The sequence below is a fragment of the Pleurodeles waltl genome, chromosome 2_1 (genome assembly GCF_031143425.1).
Source record: "Pleurodeles waltl isolate 20211129_DDA chromosome 2_1, aPleWal1.hap1.20221129, whole genome shotgun sequence".
In the NCBI taxonomy this organism is placed as follows: Eukaryota; Metazoa; Chordata; class Amphibia; order Caudata; family Salamandridae; genus Pleurodeles; species Pleurodeles waltl.
Genome location: NC_090438.1, coordinates 94838298 through 94859763, shown reverse-complemented (window position 1 = coordinate 94859763; position 21466 = coordinate 94838298). Strand labels below are relative to the sequence as shown.

Below are 21466 nucleotides of genomic sequence, written 5' to 3'. Positions count from 1 at the left end.
TGGATCCCCACCGCATATGCTTGCAGTGCTATCACTAGAGTGAGACATGCTACTCACAGATAGTGTATGAAGCATTGGCCATCTGGTGGGCATGCTGCGACTTCTATCTCTAGCTGTCCGGGAGGCCAATCCGAGTGATCACCGACCACAAACCACTAGTCTTGTTGTGTGTCTGGGCATCCAAGAATCCGCCACCAAAAAAAGAGAAATGGGCAGTACAACTTCAATTGTACCAGTTTGAAGTGGCTTATGGACCCAGGGTGGGGAACCCCACTAATTAACTGTCTCAAAACCCTATGCCAGACTTGCAAAGTGCAGCAGTGGAGGTCACTGATGCGTTCTAAAGCACTGTTCAAGAAGCATGTCCAATAACAATGATGCTGGAAGAGCTATTTGGAGGCCACAATGAGAGACAACTGCCTACAGAAGGCAACAGAGGAAATAAAGCATAATCAGAGAACGTGGTTCCTTGAAGCAGTAAAGACTTGGAACCTGACAAAAAGCTGCTGATGACCCAGATCAGGAGAGTCCAGGATGAGCTTAGCTGCACACCTGAGTGCTTGGTGCTGTGAGGGAGGCAGATAGTGATCCCGGAATCATTGTGGGCTCAAGTGGTGGAACTGCCACATCAATGACATTGGGGGTGGCGAAGAACAAGGCGAGGCTGAGGACCAAGGTGTGGTTCCCAGAAACAATCACATAATGGAGGAGAGAATGAAGTGGAAACGCAGCCTCACTCATGACAGACAACTCATGTGAATGCCCCTGGATGCACTTAATGATGGACTTTGGGAGTTTTCCTGATGGTCGATCCACTGTTGTGATCATGGATACCCACTCCAAATACCTTGTGGTGGATCTCACATCCTTCATCTTGTTCCAGAAAGTGTGGAACATCCCTGAGAAAGTGTTTGCCATGTTGGGACTGCCCTTGGAGATCTAGACAGGCAAGTACCCGTCTTCCATGGGTCTGAGTTTGCATACTACCTCAGCATCTGACTTCAGAGGATCGCCCCTCAGTAGTCTCAGGCCAACAGTGAAGTGGTGAGCTTCATGTGCATACTCAACAAGGCACTTAGGATAAGAATGGCCCAAGGAGATGATCTTGATTGGTGCCTGCGTCTGTTTTGAGGGCTTACCATTACACAGCACCACAACAAGATCCCCTATGGACCTGTTCTTTTGTAAACCAGTGAGGGACAGCATACTGGCAAGACTGACGTGGGAAACTGCAGAGGTGGAAGTGACCCAAACTCAGCTCAAACGAAAGGCACAAATGACAAGGCCAGTTGAGACTGACGAGCTACGGGTAACAATCTGCAAGTTGGTGATCATGTAGTAATTAAGGACAGACACCCAGGGAGGAAATTGAGTTCTTTATTTGAAAGGGGTCCCTGGACCATAACAAGGATCAAGGGCACAGTGATGATTGCAAGGAGAGACGTGGCAAGATGCAAAGTGTCCTGGTTCAAGAAGGTTGAGGAAGAACACCTAGTAGAGGGCCACAACAGCGTGGATAGCTGGGACCTAGATTTTGAGCCTATATTGTCTGGCGACACCAGCCAACCAATTCCAACATGTTCCCAGGAAGGATCCCCATGTCTTGGACCAACTTCCCCACCGGGAGGAGTGCCAATGACCAGCCGGCCGCTGAAGATAACTGTTTTGAACAAAAACCTCACAGTCAGCGATACCATCTGTGACCCAACCTGTCTCCAAGCAGGTCCCCCCAGGACTACATCTGCGCCGTCCACATGTGGGATGCCTGAAAGGAGTGAGAAGTCAGAATCGTCAACCAACGTGAGAAGGGATGTAGTGTACTATCAGGCCACTACTGACACAGGCACGACATAACACGCAACACATAGGCCAGGTGCAGCCAAGGGGATAAATAAAGGAGAGGTGAACCCCTCATGGTCACTCTTGTGTGTGCTGGTGTCACTGGTTAAGCGCACAGCTCAAGGTGCTAAGGGTGCAGCAGGGGCCTAGGCTGGCCACATCACACTAGCCACCACGGTAATTCCCAGAAGATGCTTGGGCCCTCAGTTACCCTTGGATATTTGCACCCGTTAGCAGTGCTGGACGCACACGGCCTGCTTAGAGTAGGTAAAACAAAGCCGACCAGCGCCCAAGCTCACTTTGCCCAGGTGGCATCTCTGAGAGTGTCACGTTCGGTCCTCCAAAGAGGCTTTAACCCTTATGCTCTGTAGTGAGATGTCAACTATTGTTCAGTTTATCTTTCATAATAACCAAATGATTCTGTATATGTAGTGTTTTTATCAAATATTAGACCAGAAATTAATACATGCAAAAAATTAAATAAATACAAATCGAGATAACGCCAGACGCTCAGCTGCCCCGCTATGTGAAAGAAATGTAAGGTTGTATACTTTTTATCTACATTATGGGACTAAATGATGCTTTTGGTGTGCCTTCTCTGGATGTAATTTGTACATAAAAGGAAGTTTTTGGCACAAATGGAGAGGCACGATAGTGAGCACAGATGTACAAGTAACATCTAATGCTCTCTTTGTTCTGTCCTGAACAGTGAACGTAGCCCCCCCCCCCTGCAAAATACCTGTAGGGTGTTCCCTCCCTCCTGGACCCAGTCAGGGGCCTGCCGCCGATGCACAGTCTACTGTGTTGAGTGGGGCCCCTGGAGCTCGCCCACCCCCGGGGGCCTTTGTTATGCCATTGGTCCTGGAATGCAATGGTACTGATTGACAAAGGTATTTACTGGCCCAACCAGTGCATGTGCATGAATGAATTGTGCTCCATTCACAAAAGAAGGTAAGTACAATTATACAGATACACACGTGCATGCGTAGTATACATTATGAATGAGTGATTTACTGACTCGTAAATAACACATGGGCATGGAAAACTGGGGCTGTCCAGGAGAGTGCTAAGGGTCGCCATGTGGAAACGAGACAGCAGCTGCTCCCATCCAAATCGCGGGTGAGGCGGGTGGTAAGCAGAGATGTTACACTTGCCTGTACCCACACAATCAGCCATACAGAGCTGCAGGCAGAAGGACATAATCCCCTGTGCAGCAATGGATAGTGGGGTGACCTGCCAAAGCTAAATTCACGGACACAATCACCGGCCGCGTGGTGGCTCTTGGATTTAGACTCATAAACACAGAACAAAAAAAATCCTGTTGTTCCTCCATTGATTTTTTTGAGCTTAGTGGTGTTCATGAGGGACAAGGCTCCACCAGAGCTTGCACTGTGTGTACTGTGTGTATTGCTGTCATCACTGAGGACGGGAGGAAGACATTGCCAGGAAAAGACAAGCTCAGAAAAGAGTGACAAGTTCATTGTCTGACTAGGAGCCGTGTGCTATGGGTAATGGAGGAGCGGTGCATGGACGGCGGGAGGGGAAGCAGAACCAGCGGGGGAAACTGCTGGATCTGGAGACTGCAGAAGAGGCCGTTGATTGGTTGCTAAAGAATGCAGGAAGTGGAACCATCGGATGGGGCAGCTGAAGTTGCAGACTGTAGAAGAGACGGTTGATTGGCTGGTGTGGAATGTTGGGCGGGGGAATCAGAAAGTGAGCAGCTGGAGAGACTGTGGATTGGCTGGAGGAATCCTGTGTCATCTGGAGGAGATGATGAAGATAATATGCATTTAGGAAGTGTAATATTACCCTGAAATGTATCCTAGTGCTTAAAAGAGTCCCCCCAGGTGAGCACTCAAAAACACGTGTTAAGAGAGAAAACTAAGTCTACGAAGTAATACGCAATTAGGTTCAAGATATAAGAAAATTGGAAGGTAATTCCTGCACTAAGAGGTAAAGAATATAAAGCGGGATCCACAAATTGGACAGGCTGGTAGCGACCAAGTTTAGAGCGCAGGTAAGAGAGGCCTAAACCATGGACACCCCTCTGACAAAGCTAAGGGGTCTTGAAAATGCAGTGCTTTTCAACAGACAGCCAATGATGAGGCACTAAGCCACTCAATATTTGAGAGAAGAGCCAAGTGGCAGCATTCTAAATCAGCCGCAATTGTTGGATAGGAAATTTGGTAGACCCAGGTGCAAACAGTTGGCTTAACCCAGATAAGACAACACCTTGAACAACTGCAATGAACAGGAAAGAGTTGGTTCATGTTCCATTAGAAAGACAGTAGGAACAAACCTTGTTAATTTGAGAACAGGTACCCAAGAGCTTAAATAGGCTTCTAGGCTCTTGACTAACCCAGTAATAACAGTTGGCGGCCCCGATATCAGGAGACTCACCAAAAGATCATAATTTCAGTCTGATTCAGGTTAAACATTAAGGGCCTGATTTAGATCTCGGCGGTGGGGTTACTCTGTCACAACGGTGACAGATAGCCCATCCGCTGAAATCTAAGTGACATTGTTTTCTATGGAATTTAGATGTTGGCGGGCGGGATATCCGTCACCATTGCGATGGAGTAACCCCTCTCCCAAGATCTAAACCAGGCCCCAAGTGTTTGGTGTTCATTCAGAGCCACCTTGAGGAGGCAGGTACAAAGGTTGGAATGGGTGTAGCTTGGGGCCTGATCTACGTACAGAAACATCTGTCGTCATCTTTATAAGCCATTACCAAAAAGTCAAACAAAGCGATAAGTCAGACTAGGGTGGGCATATACATACTGAAAAGCGTGGGGCTCGGAGCCCTGTGGCACCCCCCCCGGTAAGACTGTAGAAACAGGGTGTGGATTGTCTGTACTAAGTAGAAGACATTAACACATGTTCCTCAGTCTCCCTGCCTCTTGGATTGCACAGCAGTGCAGTGGGGAGCGCGCACTCAGGAGTCCATCACACATCTGGATGGAGGATTCACAAAACAGAAGCACTAAACCTTGACACCAGCTATGAAGTCAAATCAGAAACCTGCACCCTGAGGTTTACCACCTCACAGCGAAGCAACATTCGGAGTTATAGAAAATGGCAAAGGTTTCTATGAATACTTCTTCAAACCTGCAACAGTTGCAAGGTCTCCGAACTACCCCTGCAATCTGATTGTGAATTCTATTTTTGGATAGACAATTGTGCGAACATGAGAAATGTAAATACACATGCATTTATTTTTTTCGGATGGGGATCATACTTTTCTCCGAGGAGAGTCCCCATTTCCCCAAACCCTCCCAAATTTGGGCAGGCACCTGTTTCTTTCTTTTCCCGGAACAGGATTTATTACTCTCCTTACCAGGGTTAAATCTATGACTGTTTCCAGGATGTGTATGGTTAGAAATAACCACGAATATGTACATTTGTGGGTATATACAAACTTTAGGGACTAATGATCTGAATGTCCACTTGACACTGAGCAAATTTACGCACAAGAAAATCTGGTTGTGATTACATATTTTTATAAGTGTAAAACCTACCTTTTGTGAATTACAAAAGTGGAAGGTTTTGCATGCATAAGCTTTGCTTACAGGTGCAAATAAGTTTTTGAATCTGGTCCCAGCTGCACCTGAGATCCCTGGAAAAACTACTCCAGGTTCAATCTTGTGTAAATGGAATACAATTGGTTATTTTACCCTGAAAGAAAAAGACTTTATGCCTTTGAAAAGTGCTGTTTAGTTATTCAAGTGAAACGTATCACTTTATTCACTTTTGATTTGGTTATGTTCAGGGTCATTCTAAGGCTATTTTCCAAGACTTGAGACATGGCCCCTGGCTCTTGTTTCAGTAAACCACTTGCATTTGTGTGTACATTTCACAGCGCCCCGCCAGCAGAACACCACCAGGCCGTATCACAGGTCATGAAACGGCTGGCGGCGTTCAAGTGGCATGGCGGTGCTGGTGCTAGCAGCTCCAGCTTACCGCCGTCCGCCAGTATGATCACTGCCAGATTTCCGCCCTTCTTGTGGCGGAAGTCCGGCAGTGATCATTATATGGCAGACGGATGGTAACCGTGGTGACGGTATGTTGGCGGCCGTCCCTGCGACGGTAGCCGTTTTTTAACGCCATTGTTGTAATGACCACCTTTTTGTCATACCGCATTTCTGCCATTTCTAAGCACTGTAAATAACAGATATTATTATTACCCAATTTATGGAACTCAACTGACCTCTAAAAGCCCGCATTTGTCAGCAACGGACCTTCTCTCAGACATGCAGCTCAAAGACCTGCTTATAACAGCATTAATTTATCACCGGAAGTGAACTCAGCCTGTTGTGCAATCATAGCATACTCCAAATTGTGCCATTGACCTAACTCCTCCTCTAGTTGAAAACAGGCGTAACCGCATTGAAAAAGTTCAGCTCCTCTGGCCTAATGGGAGCTTGGGGGGACAGCCGACTGTGCGACTTTGGCTACATCCAGTAAAGGATGTAGCCCAATACTTATAAATGCGCCATTTTGGGGCTGCCAACCACCATTTTGTGGTAGGTTAACCTGGTGGTAGTCCCATGAGACTAGTGTAGGTTTTGGTTTTTCCCCTCCCTCCCATCCCCAGGCTCAGAATTTAAAATGGAGTATACTTATTGAGTTTCAGTATTAGCCACCGAGTTGGGACAGGTGTGCAGGGGGTTGTAAGTTGTAAATTTGTTGCTAGAAACAGGTGTTGCTAAGTGGGTGGCCCACAAGTCTGCAGGGCTTCACAGAAGTTTATTGGGTTTGACACTGAAGAAATAGGCTGGAAGAGATGGGCTGAGCAATCTCACACACGAAACAGAGCAGAGCAGGAAGTTATCTGTAGGCACATTTACAGGTTTTTAGGTTAAACGGGGAATAAGATCAAGTGTTACAAGCTTGGTGGGCAGTAGGTCACGATGTACACAGTGGCTGGAAAGTTTATGGGGAGGGTGGGGTATGTAAGGGCGGGGGTAGGCATTAGCAGTACTGCCGTTTATAGTGAGGTTTTAGTTTTGTGAGGCTATAGGTCAGGTGTTTATTTGTGATGCTCACCTGTTTCAATAAAGTGGCCTTTTTCACACACATTTTGAGAGTCAGTGGTCTATCTGTGCCCCAAATTTTGCACAAGGAGACGTGTCCCCCAGTCAAGCGGCTGCAGCTGTTTCCATCCTCTGAGACCACCCCACCCCAAGCTGGAGGTCCCAACAGCAGAGAGAGTACATGATGGGTGGGGGGCAAAGGAGAGACAGAGAAGGCTACGGCATTGTGCAGACCCACAGGCAACATTTTATGAGAGCGCTGTCTGCAAGTGGCAGGAGGCAACTGCAAGCTGGTAGCAAATGGAGCGATAGGAGATCGTGCACACGACTGAACCGGGCAAAGTGACGATCAGGCAGAGAGCACCAGAGAAAGCTCCACAGAGTCAACCACCACCAGCATAAACAGAAGGGAGAAGGTTGAGATGAGGTCCAAGCTAGGCCTTCAGTGCATCTAGCGAATGTTTCATACAGTGGAATGAAATTAAGTATTTTTGGTGACAACATTCATGCAATTAAAAACAAAGGGGGTTATTAAAACTTTGGAGGAGGTGTTAATCAGTCCCAAAAGTGATGGTAAGTGACGGATATACCACCAGCCGTATTACGAGTTCCATAGGATATAGTGGACTCGTAATACGGCTGGTGGTATATCCGTCACTTTACCGTCACTTTTGGGACGGATTAACACCTCCTCCAAAGTTGTAATAACCCCCAAAGTGTTGGAAACTAGGGCATTCATTAGGTTAAGGGAAAGCTTATTAACTGTCATAGTAGTGAGTGCCTTGTTTTATCCACAGTCCCATTCCTTTGCCCGGAGACAAGGTTCATCTATATCATAGATGTCAATTAACCAAAATGGGATGGGTCGTGGAAGTGAGTACATGTGCCTTTGACCTACTGATGACATAAAAGGATTGCCCCTTGCCCACCTCCAAGCCCACAACAGCCTTCTGTTGGCTCCTGAGTGGCTAAGGGAAAGGTAAGTAGTGGAAATGTCAGGAAGTAAACATAGATCTTAGAGTTCAGCTTACCTTTTGTCCCTGCCTCCATCTTCATCACCCACGATCAGGCTAGGCTAGCAAAGGCAGTGGGAAGAGCACCAAAGCTCAAGTCAGGGACAGTAGCTGCTGTGTGACCATAACAATTAACACCGGTCTATTACGGTATCATCTTGGGCCTCAAAATCAGTGGAGGGAGTTCTTCCTTTCATTTTACAGCCACTGCGGTGGGATGATTTCACCCAATGCGGCTCACATCAGCCGCATGGGAGCTGCCTCTGGGGATAGGTCTTGGTGGAATTAGGTCCACCATACGTTGGTAGCAGGCGGGAACTGCCAACACAGATGATGCTACTGAAGGCAATGTGCCAAACTTTCTACCAGCAGTTAGGGGCATCTTGAGGGCTCTCTCAACAAGGTCACCATGACTTACTTGGGGGGTTTTGAAATAGACAAAATAGCACAGAAAGTGATAGTGAATCAGTCAGCGTAAAATAGAGAACTGGTCTGTTGCCATTTTGGGTGGGTGCCCATTTCGAGTGGTTGCAGAGTTGGAAACAGCTCAGCCAAGCAACACTGCCTTCCCCGGCACTTAAATTGAGGAGAATGATTTCTTAACAGGGCACATGGGACATCTATTGTTTTTTGCAGATGTCCAGTTACTGCCCAACTAAAGATCATTGTAAAAAAAGATGGAAAGAATGTTTGAATTAATCTCAACCAGAGAGAGAGAGAGACTGACAATATAGAAATCAGCCTTGGTTATACTCCAGTAGGAATAGTACAGCTCAAACAGCCAGGCCACACCCCACCAGACAGCAACACTAGCAACCCAGACTGATTTCAGTCTGTTTGAGCCCCATCAGTAAGGTATAGCTTGACTTCTGGGGCACAGTAAGCACCTTGAACTGGAGTGGAAATCTACAGAAATCTCACTGTGCTCCTTACCTGTGATGTCAAGAAGAAGTATAAGTATTGTAATCAAAATATCAAGTGGAGGTCAAGCTTCATTATTTCTGCTAGATTTCTGATTCTTAATGTCATTAGTCTCTGTAACAGTGGAGAAGATTTTTTCCATGGCACAGTTCCTTTCCAAGATCGTGTTTAGAGGATGGGTGATGTATTTGTCCTAGAACAGTTGTCTACTGGAAACCCACCCATCTCCCACTAATGAGGTGAATGTCTTAATAAAGTCCACATTAATTCATACTTCAAAGGTAGAGCTTACTGGGTCACAATATGGGTATCTAACAATACACTCATATTTTTGCCTAAAATGTTCTTTCTCATTGAATAACAGGCATTCTTCCACTTGGATAATTTTATCAGTAGGCTTCAAAATTAGATTTTATACTTCTTACTACGACCCTGGATGGCTGGTGCCATTTCGCCACAATTGCAAGGGTAGTGGAAATGACATAGATCACATGCCCTTGACGATATCACAGTAAATGACATCACAGGGCCTTTGTCTCCAAGGGCATTAAAAGAAGTAGCTTCATACACTATTTAAAACTGATGGATTTGCAGGGAATGCATAACAGATATTACACAGAGTGTAAAAAGAATACAGGATTTCTAGGTATCACAGAAAGATTTAGGGCCAAATTTAAGAAAAGCGTCACTGCACCGTTTGCAGCGCCACTTTTCCTGCACCCTTTAGCACCCCCTAACTCCACCATGTGTGTGCCGTATTTAACATACGGCGCACCATGGCAGTAATTAGGGAACTTGCGTCAATATTTTTGATGCTAGGTTGGCGCTTTGCAGGATTAGTGCCAAACAATTCGACGCTAATCCCTCAAAGCACATTGAGGCCCACTGAAAACAATGGTGTGCCTCCTTTTAACGCCTGCTCTGTGCAAGCATTAACAATGCCGCTAAAAATGGTGCAAAGAAATCTTGTAGATTTCATTGCAATTTTTTTTTGCCTCCCCCCTAACGGGAGAACACCTCCTTTGTGTACATTATGCGTGGCGCATGCATAATGTGGCGCAAAAGGTAGCAAAGTGGTGCAATGCATGCATTGCACCACTTTGTAAATATGGTGCTGCGATTTTTGAAGCCTAATCCACATTAGCAGCTAAGAGATGACGCTAATGTGGCACTAGAGCGTCTTAAATATGGGCCTTAAAGTTCAGTCAAAAGAATTGTAACAGCTTATACAAAGGTGCAAGTTCCCAGTTCCAGAGGCCCCTAGCAGAGGTGCATACTATTGCATACTGTACCACATAAGATCCAGTCGTCAGTTCCTTGTTGGTTCCACCAAGAGGTGGTGAGGTTGATATGTAGGTGTGTTGCAGCTGTTCTTGATGGGGAGATTGAGGAATCAACTCATCTCACAGCACAGAGTCTGAGAAACAGCAGAGTTGTAGGGGTCCACGCCATTCAAACATGGCTGTCTTTTACTACCCAACCACTAGGCATTTCCCTTGCATGCATTAGGGCTAAAGCACCCTTGCTATTCCGTTTAGCACAATATTGGCCATCTCACTGTAAAGTCCATAAAACAACTTGTTGTTGGAGAGAAATTGGGGATCATTGCTCAACACTGCCACCAAGAGTTGAGAAAGAGAAACTGCATCTTCTCTATTCGCTTCCTGATATGATGGAGCTGTCAGTCAAGTGCTCGTCCTGTAAACTCTCTTAATTAGGTTCCACAGAACCATGCGCCATAGGATCTCCTGAGCTGCACATCGCAAGCTCCCAGCCAGAAAAATGGGTGTTTAATTTGCATTTTTCGCATAAAACAAAGGAGTGGTGGGCGCAGCCAGTGCCTTAAATAATGACTGCAGTGATCCAATTCCCAGTGAATGCAGATATCCGTTAGTTCAACAAGTGGCGCGCGATAAGCAAAGCGCTTCCAAATTAAAAGCCGGGTCTCATGAGCACTTGCAAAGCAAACAGCATCAAACGCCTCTCGTTAATTTGATGGAATTCGCCTTTTCAGCAGAAACCAGGGCTTGCTTTAAGCAGAAGAGAAAGCCTTTGGAGTTCAAATCAGCTGGGATTTGCTGTGCATATTCTATGAAGGGCTCAGCTCATTATATTTTTAAGCCATGCCTGGCATGATCTCAAAGAAAAAAAAAAGAGAAGGGGATGGTCACGCGCAGAAACTCATTCTTCGGGAGAATACTGTCTCCCGAAGAAACATTTTCCAAAACAGGTACCTAAAACAAGGTCCGGTTTCGTGAGCCAGTTGTCTTTAGGTCTGGCTTTAACCAAGACCTTTTAATTTTAGAAAAACACATATATTACTTACTTATAGGCATTGCTTCATTTGTGCTTGTTGTTTCCGGTGCAGAGCACCAGTACTTAATTTTGAGGGCCGGCACTTAATTTTCTGCCTCAAGCATTTACTGCGAGCAAAAGACACATAAGGGAAAGACGGAAGAAGAGAAAAACGAAAATGCGTCACAAAGGGAGAAAGCAGAAAGCTGCAAGAGTGAGCTGAAGGGGCAGGGAGTGGCTGTAAATGGATTAAAGAGGCCTCAGATGATTTCAGGATTACACTTCCTCAGTATTCCGTGTTCGCACATTTAATTGCAGCAGCTGAGTGTTTAAGAGGAGGGCTGTGGGCCCCTTTTGTTGCTGTCTTAACATTTTTCTTCCACCAACTAAAGCGCACAAAATGAAGCAAAAGGTCATCCCACTTTAACCATTGGCTAACTTCACTGAGTGGCAGCTTTCTTTCCTTTCACAAGGAGAACATCCACACACTATGTAGTTCCCTTCATGACCGGGGCTATTGTTTGTGCTTTTAGAAACCAAAAATATTTTTACTTTTAGTCAATTAGCTTTTTTTTATTTTAGTGAGGGCCCGGCAGCTTCTGTAACAATAAAGTTTTACAAAAAACATTACAAAATTAAAGTCGAATTTACATAGCCAAAAAGCTACTAGATGATGCCAGATCTAAAAAATAAACTAGCATTTACACAGCCAAAAAGCTGGTAGTCGATGCCAGATTTATTGGCGTTGCCAAGGCTTGACTTAGGTCTGCCTGGAGGAAAAAAACAGAACACCGATAGCAGTATTAATCTTGTTGGTGATAATTAGAAAAAGATGCTCTTTATGGCAGAATGTAGATCAGCTGTACAACCTGTATTTCTATCAAAAACACATAAGAATCTCCATGGAGCAGTTTCTTCACATAACTATCACAACAGTTAGTCAAAAGAGTGATGGCCCTCACACACCCAGACGGGTGTCATGCTTCGTCATTGGGCTGATCCTCGTTGGGCTGGTGCTGCAATGCCCAACGGGCCCTTCGAGGGGGCTCTTTATTGGAGATCTTCAGATTTCTGGCCACAATGAAGAGTGCAGATGAGGATGTTGGGTGCAATGATGAGTGCAGGTGAGGATGTAGGGTGGTGTGCTAGGTGAGTTCAAATTGTCTAAGGGGTACAGGGAGCACTTTTATTAGGATGGCCCCCTTGACAAAAGTAAAAACAGAATGAAACAAATGCTGTTGCAGGAACCAATGAACCTTGACAGCTTCAAAGTAAGTGACAGAGGGTCAACATGTTTCATGCCTAGTGGTCCAACTGGATCTTATGCATTTCTTCAGGATCAAAAAGTTAATGTCTACCCTGTACCTGATTGGGAGTCAAAGTGCGAGGAATGAATGTGCCCAATCAACGTATGCCAACTATACCTGCTACGGTACAGGATAGCAAAGGCCCAACCCTATTTGACTATAAATTGTGCACCCTAGAACTGTAGAAAGGTCTGCGCTATGCTGCAGAGACAAAGTAGTCCTGCATGGTAATTTACCCATGACCTACCCTCTTCTGCCGACCTGGAGGTAAATTCGGATGTGCAGTTTAATGTTCTGCTCTTGAACAGGATTTGGGGGTCTACAACTGTAACCTCTGTATTCTCCATGACAACAACTATGCCTGTCTGTGGTGTGCATGAAGCTCTTAGTTGTCAAATGCCACATCACCAGAGTTTCTAGTACTGGAAGGAGCAGAGATACACAAGGGTTCATGCACCAGCCCAGCTAAGAACTTGTGCATAAGAAAGCCATGAGTTCTTCTGTGCCATAAGTAATCATCTGCTGTAAATTCCAATGCATTGTTCTAAAGAAAATAAGTGCCTAGGGCACTGTGGCAACATCTCAAATGAATCGATTAAGTTATAGGATCCCCGTTAGCTTTTTAAGTAAAAGCTACATATTTACAGTTAATATATTTGATAAAAAAGTGTTTTAACCTGGTGTGAAAGGCCAACCTTGACTACACGTGGCTTACTCACAATGCTATTTGGCCTGCTCCTCAATGATGTTTGAAAGGCCAGTGATACTGGTGAAATGGCACTGTGGGTTCTGGCACAGATCTCTTGAATGTATATAAGACCAGGACAATTATAGGGTATTCTGTGTGTGAGCAGTAGCCAAACAATTTTTCTCTGTAACTAAGCAACATGATCGTGATGATGTCCAGGCTCATGGGCAGATGCACGGCAGTGGACTGTGCCTAGTGAAGCTTCGAAATGTGTCCGCATGGTAGACTGCTAAACAAGGGGCTGTTGAATTAGTCAATGTGAAAATTAACTAGGACTCCTATATCAATAATGATTTTCATTAGGGATGAGTGGTAGAATCCTTGCAGAGTTCCAGATCTTAAATTAGACTATTGTGGACAATTTTCTGACAGGTGGTAGAATTGCATCCAGGCTATCTATTTTATATATTGAGGGAAAGGGAGGTCCTAAGTACCTCATCCCGTATCACAACAATAAATCTAACTGGCATTATTCAATAGGAACTACTAGAGGCAACAGGAAGAAAGTTCAGAACTCATCCAGCAATCCGTGTGAGGCAGGGATGCATGATGTCAGTGTTGCTCTTCAACCTAGTCAGGAATTGGATGGTGCAATGCTCAACTGAAGACCAAGCTAGAGACATCAAATTGACCTTATTCTCTATTCTGAAGGGCCTCGAGAATGTGCATGACCTAGCCTTACTCTCACACACCAGCATATACAAGAAAAGATGGCTCACCTCAACATCTTTGCACAACAAGAGGGCCTGAAGATCAACACAATTAAATCAGAGGTTTTGGCACTCAATGTCCCAAACCCTTCACCAATCAAAGTGGATGAAGAGGATCTAGCCATGGCTGAAGGGTTCACCTACTTAGGAAGTACTGTGAGACATGATGGAGGGGCAGACAGTGACATCAAGAGCAGACTGAACAAGGTCAGGAATGCATTAAGGATACTGAGTGATGTGTGGAGGCCATCTCAGTACAGCACCAACACCAAGCTAAAGCTTTACCAGAGCTGTGTTCTGGCAACATTCTTATAATAATCAGAATGTTGACAAATGACAAAAAAATGACCACCAGTCTGTCAGTCTTCCATCCCAGTAACCTGAGAAGAATGAAGAATGTTGTGCATATTCTGGCCATGAATCAACTCCAACCAGGAACTGCTCCCCAAAAGCAAGCAAGGAACCATGGACACCATTATTATGAGAAAAAAGATGGAGATGGATGGGAAACACCATCAGAAGAGAACAAGACTCCATCACAAGAACAGCCCTCCACTGGACCCAGAAAACAAACAGAAGAGGGGCAGGTCAAAGAACACCTGGAGGTGAACTTTGGAAACAAAAATGAATACCCTAAACCACAGCTGCACACCGTATAGAAACTTGCCCAAGACAAACAAATGTGAAGGCCTTTCGTTTCTGCCCTACATGCCAGTCAGCATAATGGGCAGTAAGTAAGTAAACCAGCACCTTCGGGCTAACTCCGAACGGGGTGGATAGTGTGGTTCGGTGCTGGTCATTCTGTCCTGATATTCAAGAACACACCGTGGTTCTCCAATGCTTATGAAGTATCAACCTTAGGAGGACCTTGGAGGGTCCTTGACTTGGGCTACACAACCCACCATCATTAAAAGTGGCAGACTGACTGGCCTAGTAATACATCCAATGATAGCTGGCTTCTGCCCACGCATTTCAATATGCCATCCGTTTTAAGCTGCCAAGATCTGAGAAGGCCTTATGAGTGCATTCTCTGTCCCATGACTGTCCCAGAAGTAGATGGCAGGGGGTGCAGATCAGCCTTCACAAACGTCTTCACAAAACAAATATTATCCCACTCCCAGGGCAGGGTCTCTTCAATAATTTATGCACTCAGGCTTTAAGCTTAAAAACATTGACAAAAGATGCAAATACTATTTCATTTCATGGGGAAAACACTCCACAAAAGTGATTACTAATAGTAAAACGACATATGCATCAATATTACTTTATGTGGGACACTGTGCCTCAGTACTTAACATATCCAAGTGCATGTTCCTACAGATCAACCATATCCGTTTGTCACTGTGCGGTTTCCAGATGCATATTGTGATGGCAGCCTGAGGGAAAGCAAAATGCTTTGTTCAATGAAATGATTAGTTATTTCTGAAAGGTTTAACAAAGTTTCCCCATAGCACCCTCAATTTATTTTTACCACCCTACAACTAGAGTACTGTCACTTTGTAGCCTCACTTTGTGACTTAGTTTGGTAAGTGTGTGCTGGTATTCAGGGTGGCATGTAATGACTTAATGTGCCACATGCTGAAAGGGAACCAGCACTGTCACAAAATAGGTTCTATGATGGTGAGGAAACATCTTGATCTTAAGAATGATGGAGGTGCATTTTCAGATGGCCATGTGATACACCTCCGAATCTACCAGTGGGAAAAAATAACCTAAAATGAAGATCAAGTTAGGGGGCACAGTGGCATTATGACTGATCAACATAATACTGAGACATTCTGACTCTGCTTAATTTGACACCCTGTAGATAACAATATTTCAATAGAAACTTCTGGTTTAGGACCCAACCACAAAATTGTGGGATAATGCACAGCATGTGACTCGAGAAGAGATGTATGTTGAAAAATCACCCAATATAGATGTTCCTTCCTGGGGGAGGGGCACTTTCTTCTAGGGGGAGCGGGGCACTTTCCACTTTCTGGTCTTCATTGCCTATGCATTAATAATTATTTTCATGCGCAGTCTGTAATGACAGTAAGAATTCTTGAAAGAAGAATAATTATTTATCTTCTCTGCATTAGGCTCCACTGAGCTGGTGGTGTCACATCTCACCATCAGCTCACTGGATGGCTAGGAGTTCTCTCATAGAATGTAGGGTTGCTGTTATGTGAAATATCTGTCAGTTGGGAGATGGGGTCTGGGCCCTTTGCATTAGGACTTATCACTACTTAAAAAAACAGGAGTTGTGACCTGGAGTCTGGAAATTCCACCTGGAAATGTGTTCAGAAATAATATTCCCTTAAACTCTTCATTGAAGGATCTTGCATCCTACTGACATCCCAGAGTAATAGTCGTCAGTACAAACATAATATACTCATTAATACACTCAGCACTGATCATAACTTTACACATAGCAACACAAAAGGACGATGGGCGGAGTGCTGAAACTTTTCAAACACTCACCCCAAGTCACAGATCTGAGTTAAATACATTGTTCATTTTCTCACCATGTCACCCCAGTCTGGGACAAGCCTTATGCAAATCAATTTTGACCCTGCTACCCATGGTAACAGTCCAGCTGAACTGCCAGGCTAGGTCCTCTCTGGACCAGGGACAAGCAACCTGGGACCAGTATCAGGGTATCACCCCTCATCAGCCAGGCTAGCTTGAATCCAGTGGCACAGTGAGCAAGGGATCCACGTCTGGGCATACCGTGGCTACTTAGGGAAACTTTAGCAACACAAAAGGATGATAAACGGAGTGCTGAATCTTTTCAAACACTCACCGGCAGTCACAGATCTGGTTTAATCCATCATTCTTTTGCTGACTATGCCACCCCAGTTTGGACCAAGCCTTATGCAAATCAGTCTTGACCCTGTACCCCATGGGAACAGTTCAGCCCAATGTGCCAGGTCAGGTCCTCTCTGGACCGGAAACAAGCATCCTGGAACCACATTTAGGGTATCACACCTCACCAGCCAGGCTAGCTTGAATCCATTGGCACAGTGAGCAAGGGACCCACTTCTGGGCATATTTTGGCCACTTAGGGCGACTTTAGTAACACAAAAGGATGATGGACTGAGTGCTGAAACTTTTCAAACACTCACCACCAGTCACAGATCTGGGTTAAATACATTGTTTTTTATCTCACCATCTCACCGCACTTTGGACCAAGCCTTATGGAAATCAGTCTTTACCCTGCTCCTCATGGGACCAGTCCAGCCCGAACCTGCCAGGCCAGGTCCTCTCTGGACTGGAAACAAGCATCCTGGGACTGGTTTCGGGGTATCACCCCTTCTCAGCCATGCGGGCTTGAATCCATTGTCACAGTGAGCAAGGGACCCACGTCTGAGCGTATTGTGGCCTCTTAGGGCACCCTAAGTAACTAGGGTATGCCCAGGCGTGGGCCCCTTGCTTCCCATGCCACTGGATTCAAGCTAGCCTGGCTGATGGGGGGTAATACCCCGAAAATAGTCCCAGAATGCTTGTTTCTCATCCAGAGAAGACCTGGCTTGGCAGTTCGGGCTGGACTGATCCCATGGGGGCAGGGTCAAGACTGATTTGCATATGGCTGGGTCTAAACTGGGGGGATGTGGCAAGCAAAATAGCGTTGGATTAAACTCAGATCTGTGACTGGGGGTGAGTGAAACGTTTCAACACTCCATCCATCATTTTGTAATGTTGCCATGACTTTATACATGACATTCCTGATAAAATCACAAACAACAACAACACAAAGTGCAATGAGACATCTGCCTCCAGAGACATTAAGAAAAACAGGAACCAGAAAAACCAGATGAAAAATGTCCAATAGCAGAAAAAACATCTCTTCCAATTGGATTCAAGTTTAAATTCAAATTTTTGCATGTGAACAAATTGACAAAGAATTCCTTATTTACAACAAACCAAGCTATGGGGTCGAGTGCCTACGCTAGACTAAGCCTTATATGAATTCCAAGTTTCATATGATTGAGTCCAGCTGCATGTGCTATAACATTTCTCTAGTCGACAATCTGAACAAAGCTTTAAAAGTTCAACTTTGATGAACGCACACAGTTTTTGGAAGATTTAGCAAATTCATAAAATGTGTTCAAAGTTATCAACACAACAAAAGCACACTTTTTCTTTGGACTAATCATCTGCACCACATTTATTTTCTTAGAGTGTGTCTTCTGTTATCTTTCACTTTTATAGTGTGTGTTTGCACTTCTCTTTGCTTTCATCAGAACATGACTCTCCCTCCTGTGCGTGATATATTAATTTGCACTTTCTGTACCCAGTCGAACTTATTTGTAGTCTTTGTGTTTTACTTCATTATCAGATTCAAATTTCCACTCAATTTTTGGCACTTGTCTGTCTGGCATCCTGATGGATTCTAAATTTCATTATTTAAATTGACTTTGAGAATGCCTATTTAAATTGACTTTAAGAATGTCTAGTTTATTCTAGAATTGTTTAATCTGCAAAGGCACACACCCAGCGCATCACTCTTTCCATAGAAATTGTCACTAATTGTTTGTCAACCCAGACAGATAAATTTGCATTAAGGGAGGGGTTAGGCGTGACCTTTCACATGAAGGCAGATCTTACAGCAGAACCTGATTCATTTGCTGCAAAGCAAGGAGTACACTTCTATCGCAGCACGTGTCACTTGTCCATGAGGACTTCACTCAAATAATCAGTGTGTATCTTCATGATGCTCTTCACTGGCGCGTACAGGCCGGATCTCATTTCCCAGAAGCCAACCTCAACGTTTACGAATGATTTCATTACACCCAATAAACAGTCCCCAGTTCATTGCTTTCAAAGAAGCCTTTTGATGATCCATTGTGATCTTCCGGGTAGCATGTGCCAGGTCTCCAAGGATCAATTGATTAACCTCATCCAGTTTTCTAGATAGCAGAGATCTTAACACATCTACGGCAGCAGGTTGGCTGTAAACACGACCAGATATTCAATGCAAACCACCAGAATGGTGATGAGGGATTTCAATGCCTGGCAACTGCTGCCAGCAGTCAATCATAACTCCATTAATGGAAAATGACCTGGCGGCTGGGTCCCACTGGCGGTGAAAGGTCCTAGAACGGTCTCATCGCAGTGGCCTCCATCTATGTATGATGCACTGGAGGGAACCCAACACTAACCATTTTGGCTGATGGATGATACCATGTTTTGCCCAACACATTCCACAGCAACTCAACCTCACTCTTCCTTATTTTGTGCAATATATTTTTGTATGTAGCGAAGACCAGTTTGAAAGCAGAGGCTACCTTCATAACGTCTGAATTGGTCTATTACTGCCTTTGTTATGGACTGTATTACTTGCAAATCAAAATAGTAAACTTCTGTTTCCTGTTTCTGTTCTCAACATTACTGAAGCAACTGATGCATGTATTGAATATGTGTGTTCTTTGGCTTATCAGAAAACGTTCTGGTGCAAGCTTACACTCATTAACATGATATTAGAGTAATGAATTATGATTATTAATAACTCACATAATATCAAATAAGCTTCTGTTCTAGCACAACAATGCTGCGAATCCACTTTTACAAATACAGGCTGCTGGCCTTTCCCAACATCACTCACTAATTGAAGCTACTCCTGTTCTTTGAATGAAAACTGCGAGTTTTTAGAGTGGGTAAGCACCTTTCACAATGCACTCATCAGCAACCCAATGCCAGAAGAACAACAGAACTGTCAGGCCAACTGCTGCATTAAAAAGCAAAAAAAGTATGGTTTGGGGGCCAGAGCATAAATGAGATCCAGAGAGAGGTTACACGATCAAGCACCAATAGCTTTCTGTCGTGTCTGCAGTACGAGTGGCAGGAAAAGGCAATGGCTGACCTCTCAACACGCGAAAGCCATGCTTCACCTAGTGCTCAGAGACTAAGTCATTCACACCGAAGCACTATGGGTTCCAAAGTAATGTGGACTCCAAACCACAGAAACCATATGACACTCTGATGCAGAGTCCCATGAGCATCTGCCTGGTGCAAATACGTAAATACAAACACAGTGTCCGCCTTTCCTTTACAGGGATTGCAATTTTAATTTATGTATAGCTTTATGTAAGTATGCATGTGTGTATGCAGCAGAACTGTTACTGTACAAACCTGGCTGAGAAAAAAGAGAGTGCAATTAATTTCTATAAAACATATGAAGTGATGGGAGAAAACAATGTCTAATCAACCACCTTACAGAAATGAATTTATTAAGTCTCAGCAGAATCCCTCCTTCGTCAATGGTTGCGATCTAGGAAGTATGGCTTGCTTAAACATTTTCCAGTGACAATCTCTCTTGAACAACTGTCCTATTTCTGAAAGCACTATGTCTGACACACAAAAGTACCCATTTTGGAAATTGTAAGTCCCACCAAAGAACACCACTGTACATTTTAGAATGCATTTCTGCTATTTTCACTGAACACTTAATGCAAGCTCCACAGCTACAGACTAACAGCCTCTCCTCTTCTACAATATATGCACATGCTCATAGTTGTTGGTGCAACACTCAATGTCTCACAATAGTATCAGTAGCAATAATGCCAAAATTATAAAACAATGTAGTTTAAGCGTTCATAAATTTGTGAGCATTTACTTGCAGTCCTTGCCCCTCTACAGATAGGTTGACATTGGGAAAATGTTTGGGATTTTTACACCAGGGAGAGTGGAGGTTCTGTTTATGGTCTAGCTTGAAGGTACAGCTGTCTCCAGACAATTATGTGAGCATCAGTAGAGAGTGGCTTTGGGCCCACCCACATGTTAGGAGGCAGGAGTACATGCCTTTTTGATTGGGCAGAAGTTGTCTGCTCTCACAAAAGAAAAAGTGCTCCCTCCCCACACAGCTGTTTTCATTTTATTTGTACATTTGCCTGTTCTTCAACTTTCAGGGGTACACACATGACAGTGTAATGCTATTAAAGTGTCTTAGATAACTAGATAACTTATGTTTTCTCTCGCAGAATCAGATTGTAGGAGGGCGGTCATTAACCTACATGGCTTGACAGTGCAACTGTCACCAGATCTTCTAACCTGCACCAACATTACTCTATAGTTCTGTGATTCCACATAAATGCATATCCATTCCCATGCTATTTACTTGTAGTGCTGCACATTACCAGACGACATTCCTTTAAATACAGACCTATTAGCATTGCCAATGCTTGTTTCAAGAATACCTGCAGACCATAAGCTAGTGTCTTGGGGGACACAGATTGACTTACCTCACAGATGTCTTTGAGATGCTTGATGTAGTGGCGTTCGGTACTCATAATTTCATTGATTACATTGGCTCTCATCTGATCGCGGTTCTGAAGGGTTCTGCCGATGCAGAGGCAGTCCGAGTTTGGGTCCAAGTGCCCATTCTGGACTTCGCTGGTTCCCTCCTCGACTCCATCTTCTTGATTCACCCATAGCTGCAAGAAAACATGAGAAGTTAGTGAGCAAATGGCCATGCTCAAAACTATGACACTTTCAGTGAACAAGAGTTACTATTAATAACTTTGCTTATGACGATAAGGAAACCCAACGCTCATTGAGGATTTGTGTATGGCCCTTTTTAAAGACATGGAAAAGCCAGCGTCAGGTTCTCGGTGCAGCG

The 21466-nt window shown here is 44.5% G+C and overlaps 1 protein-coding gene across 4 annotated transcripts in view; it reads right to left on the bottom strand.

The window, feature by feature from the left end:
• Positions 1-21466, bottom strand: part of ARHGEF9 (Cdc42 guanine nucleotide exchange factor 9) — a 902972-nt gene that overhangs the window by 158932 nt on the left and 722574 nt on the right. For all 4 annotated transcript variants that reach the window (XM_069210611.1, XM_069210616.1, XM_069210633.1 and 1 more), the window contains one exon: positions 21090-21281. In XM_069210611.1, the coding sequence (XP_069066712.1) occupies positions 21090-21281 (192 nt within the window). The remainder of the gene's footprint in view (positions 1-21089; positions 21282-21466) is intronic.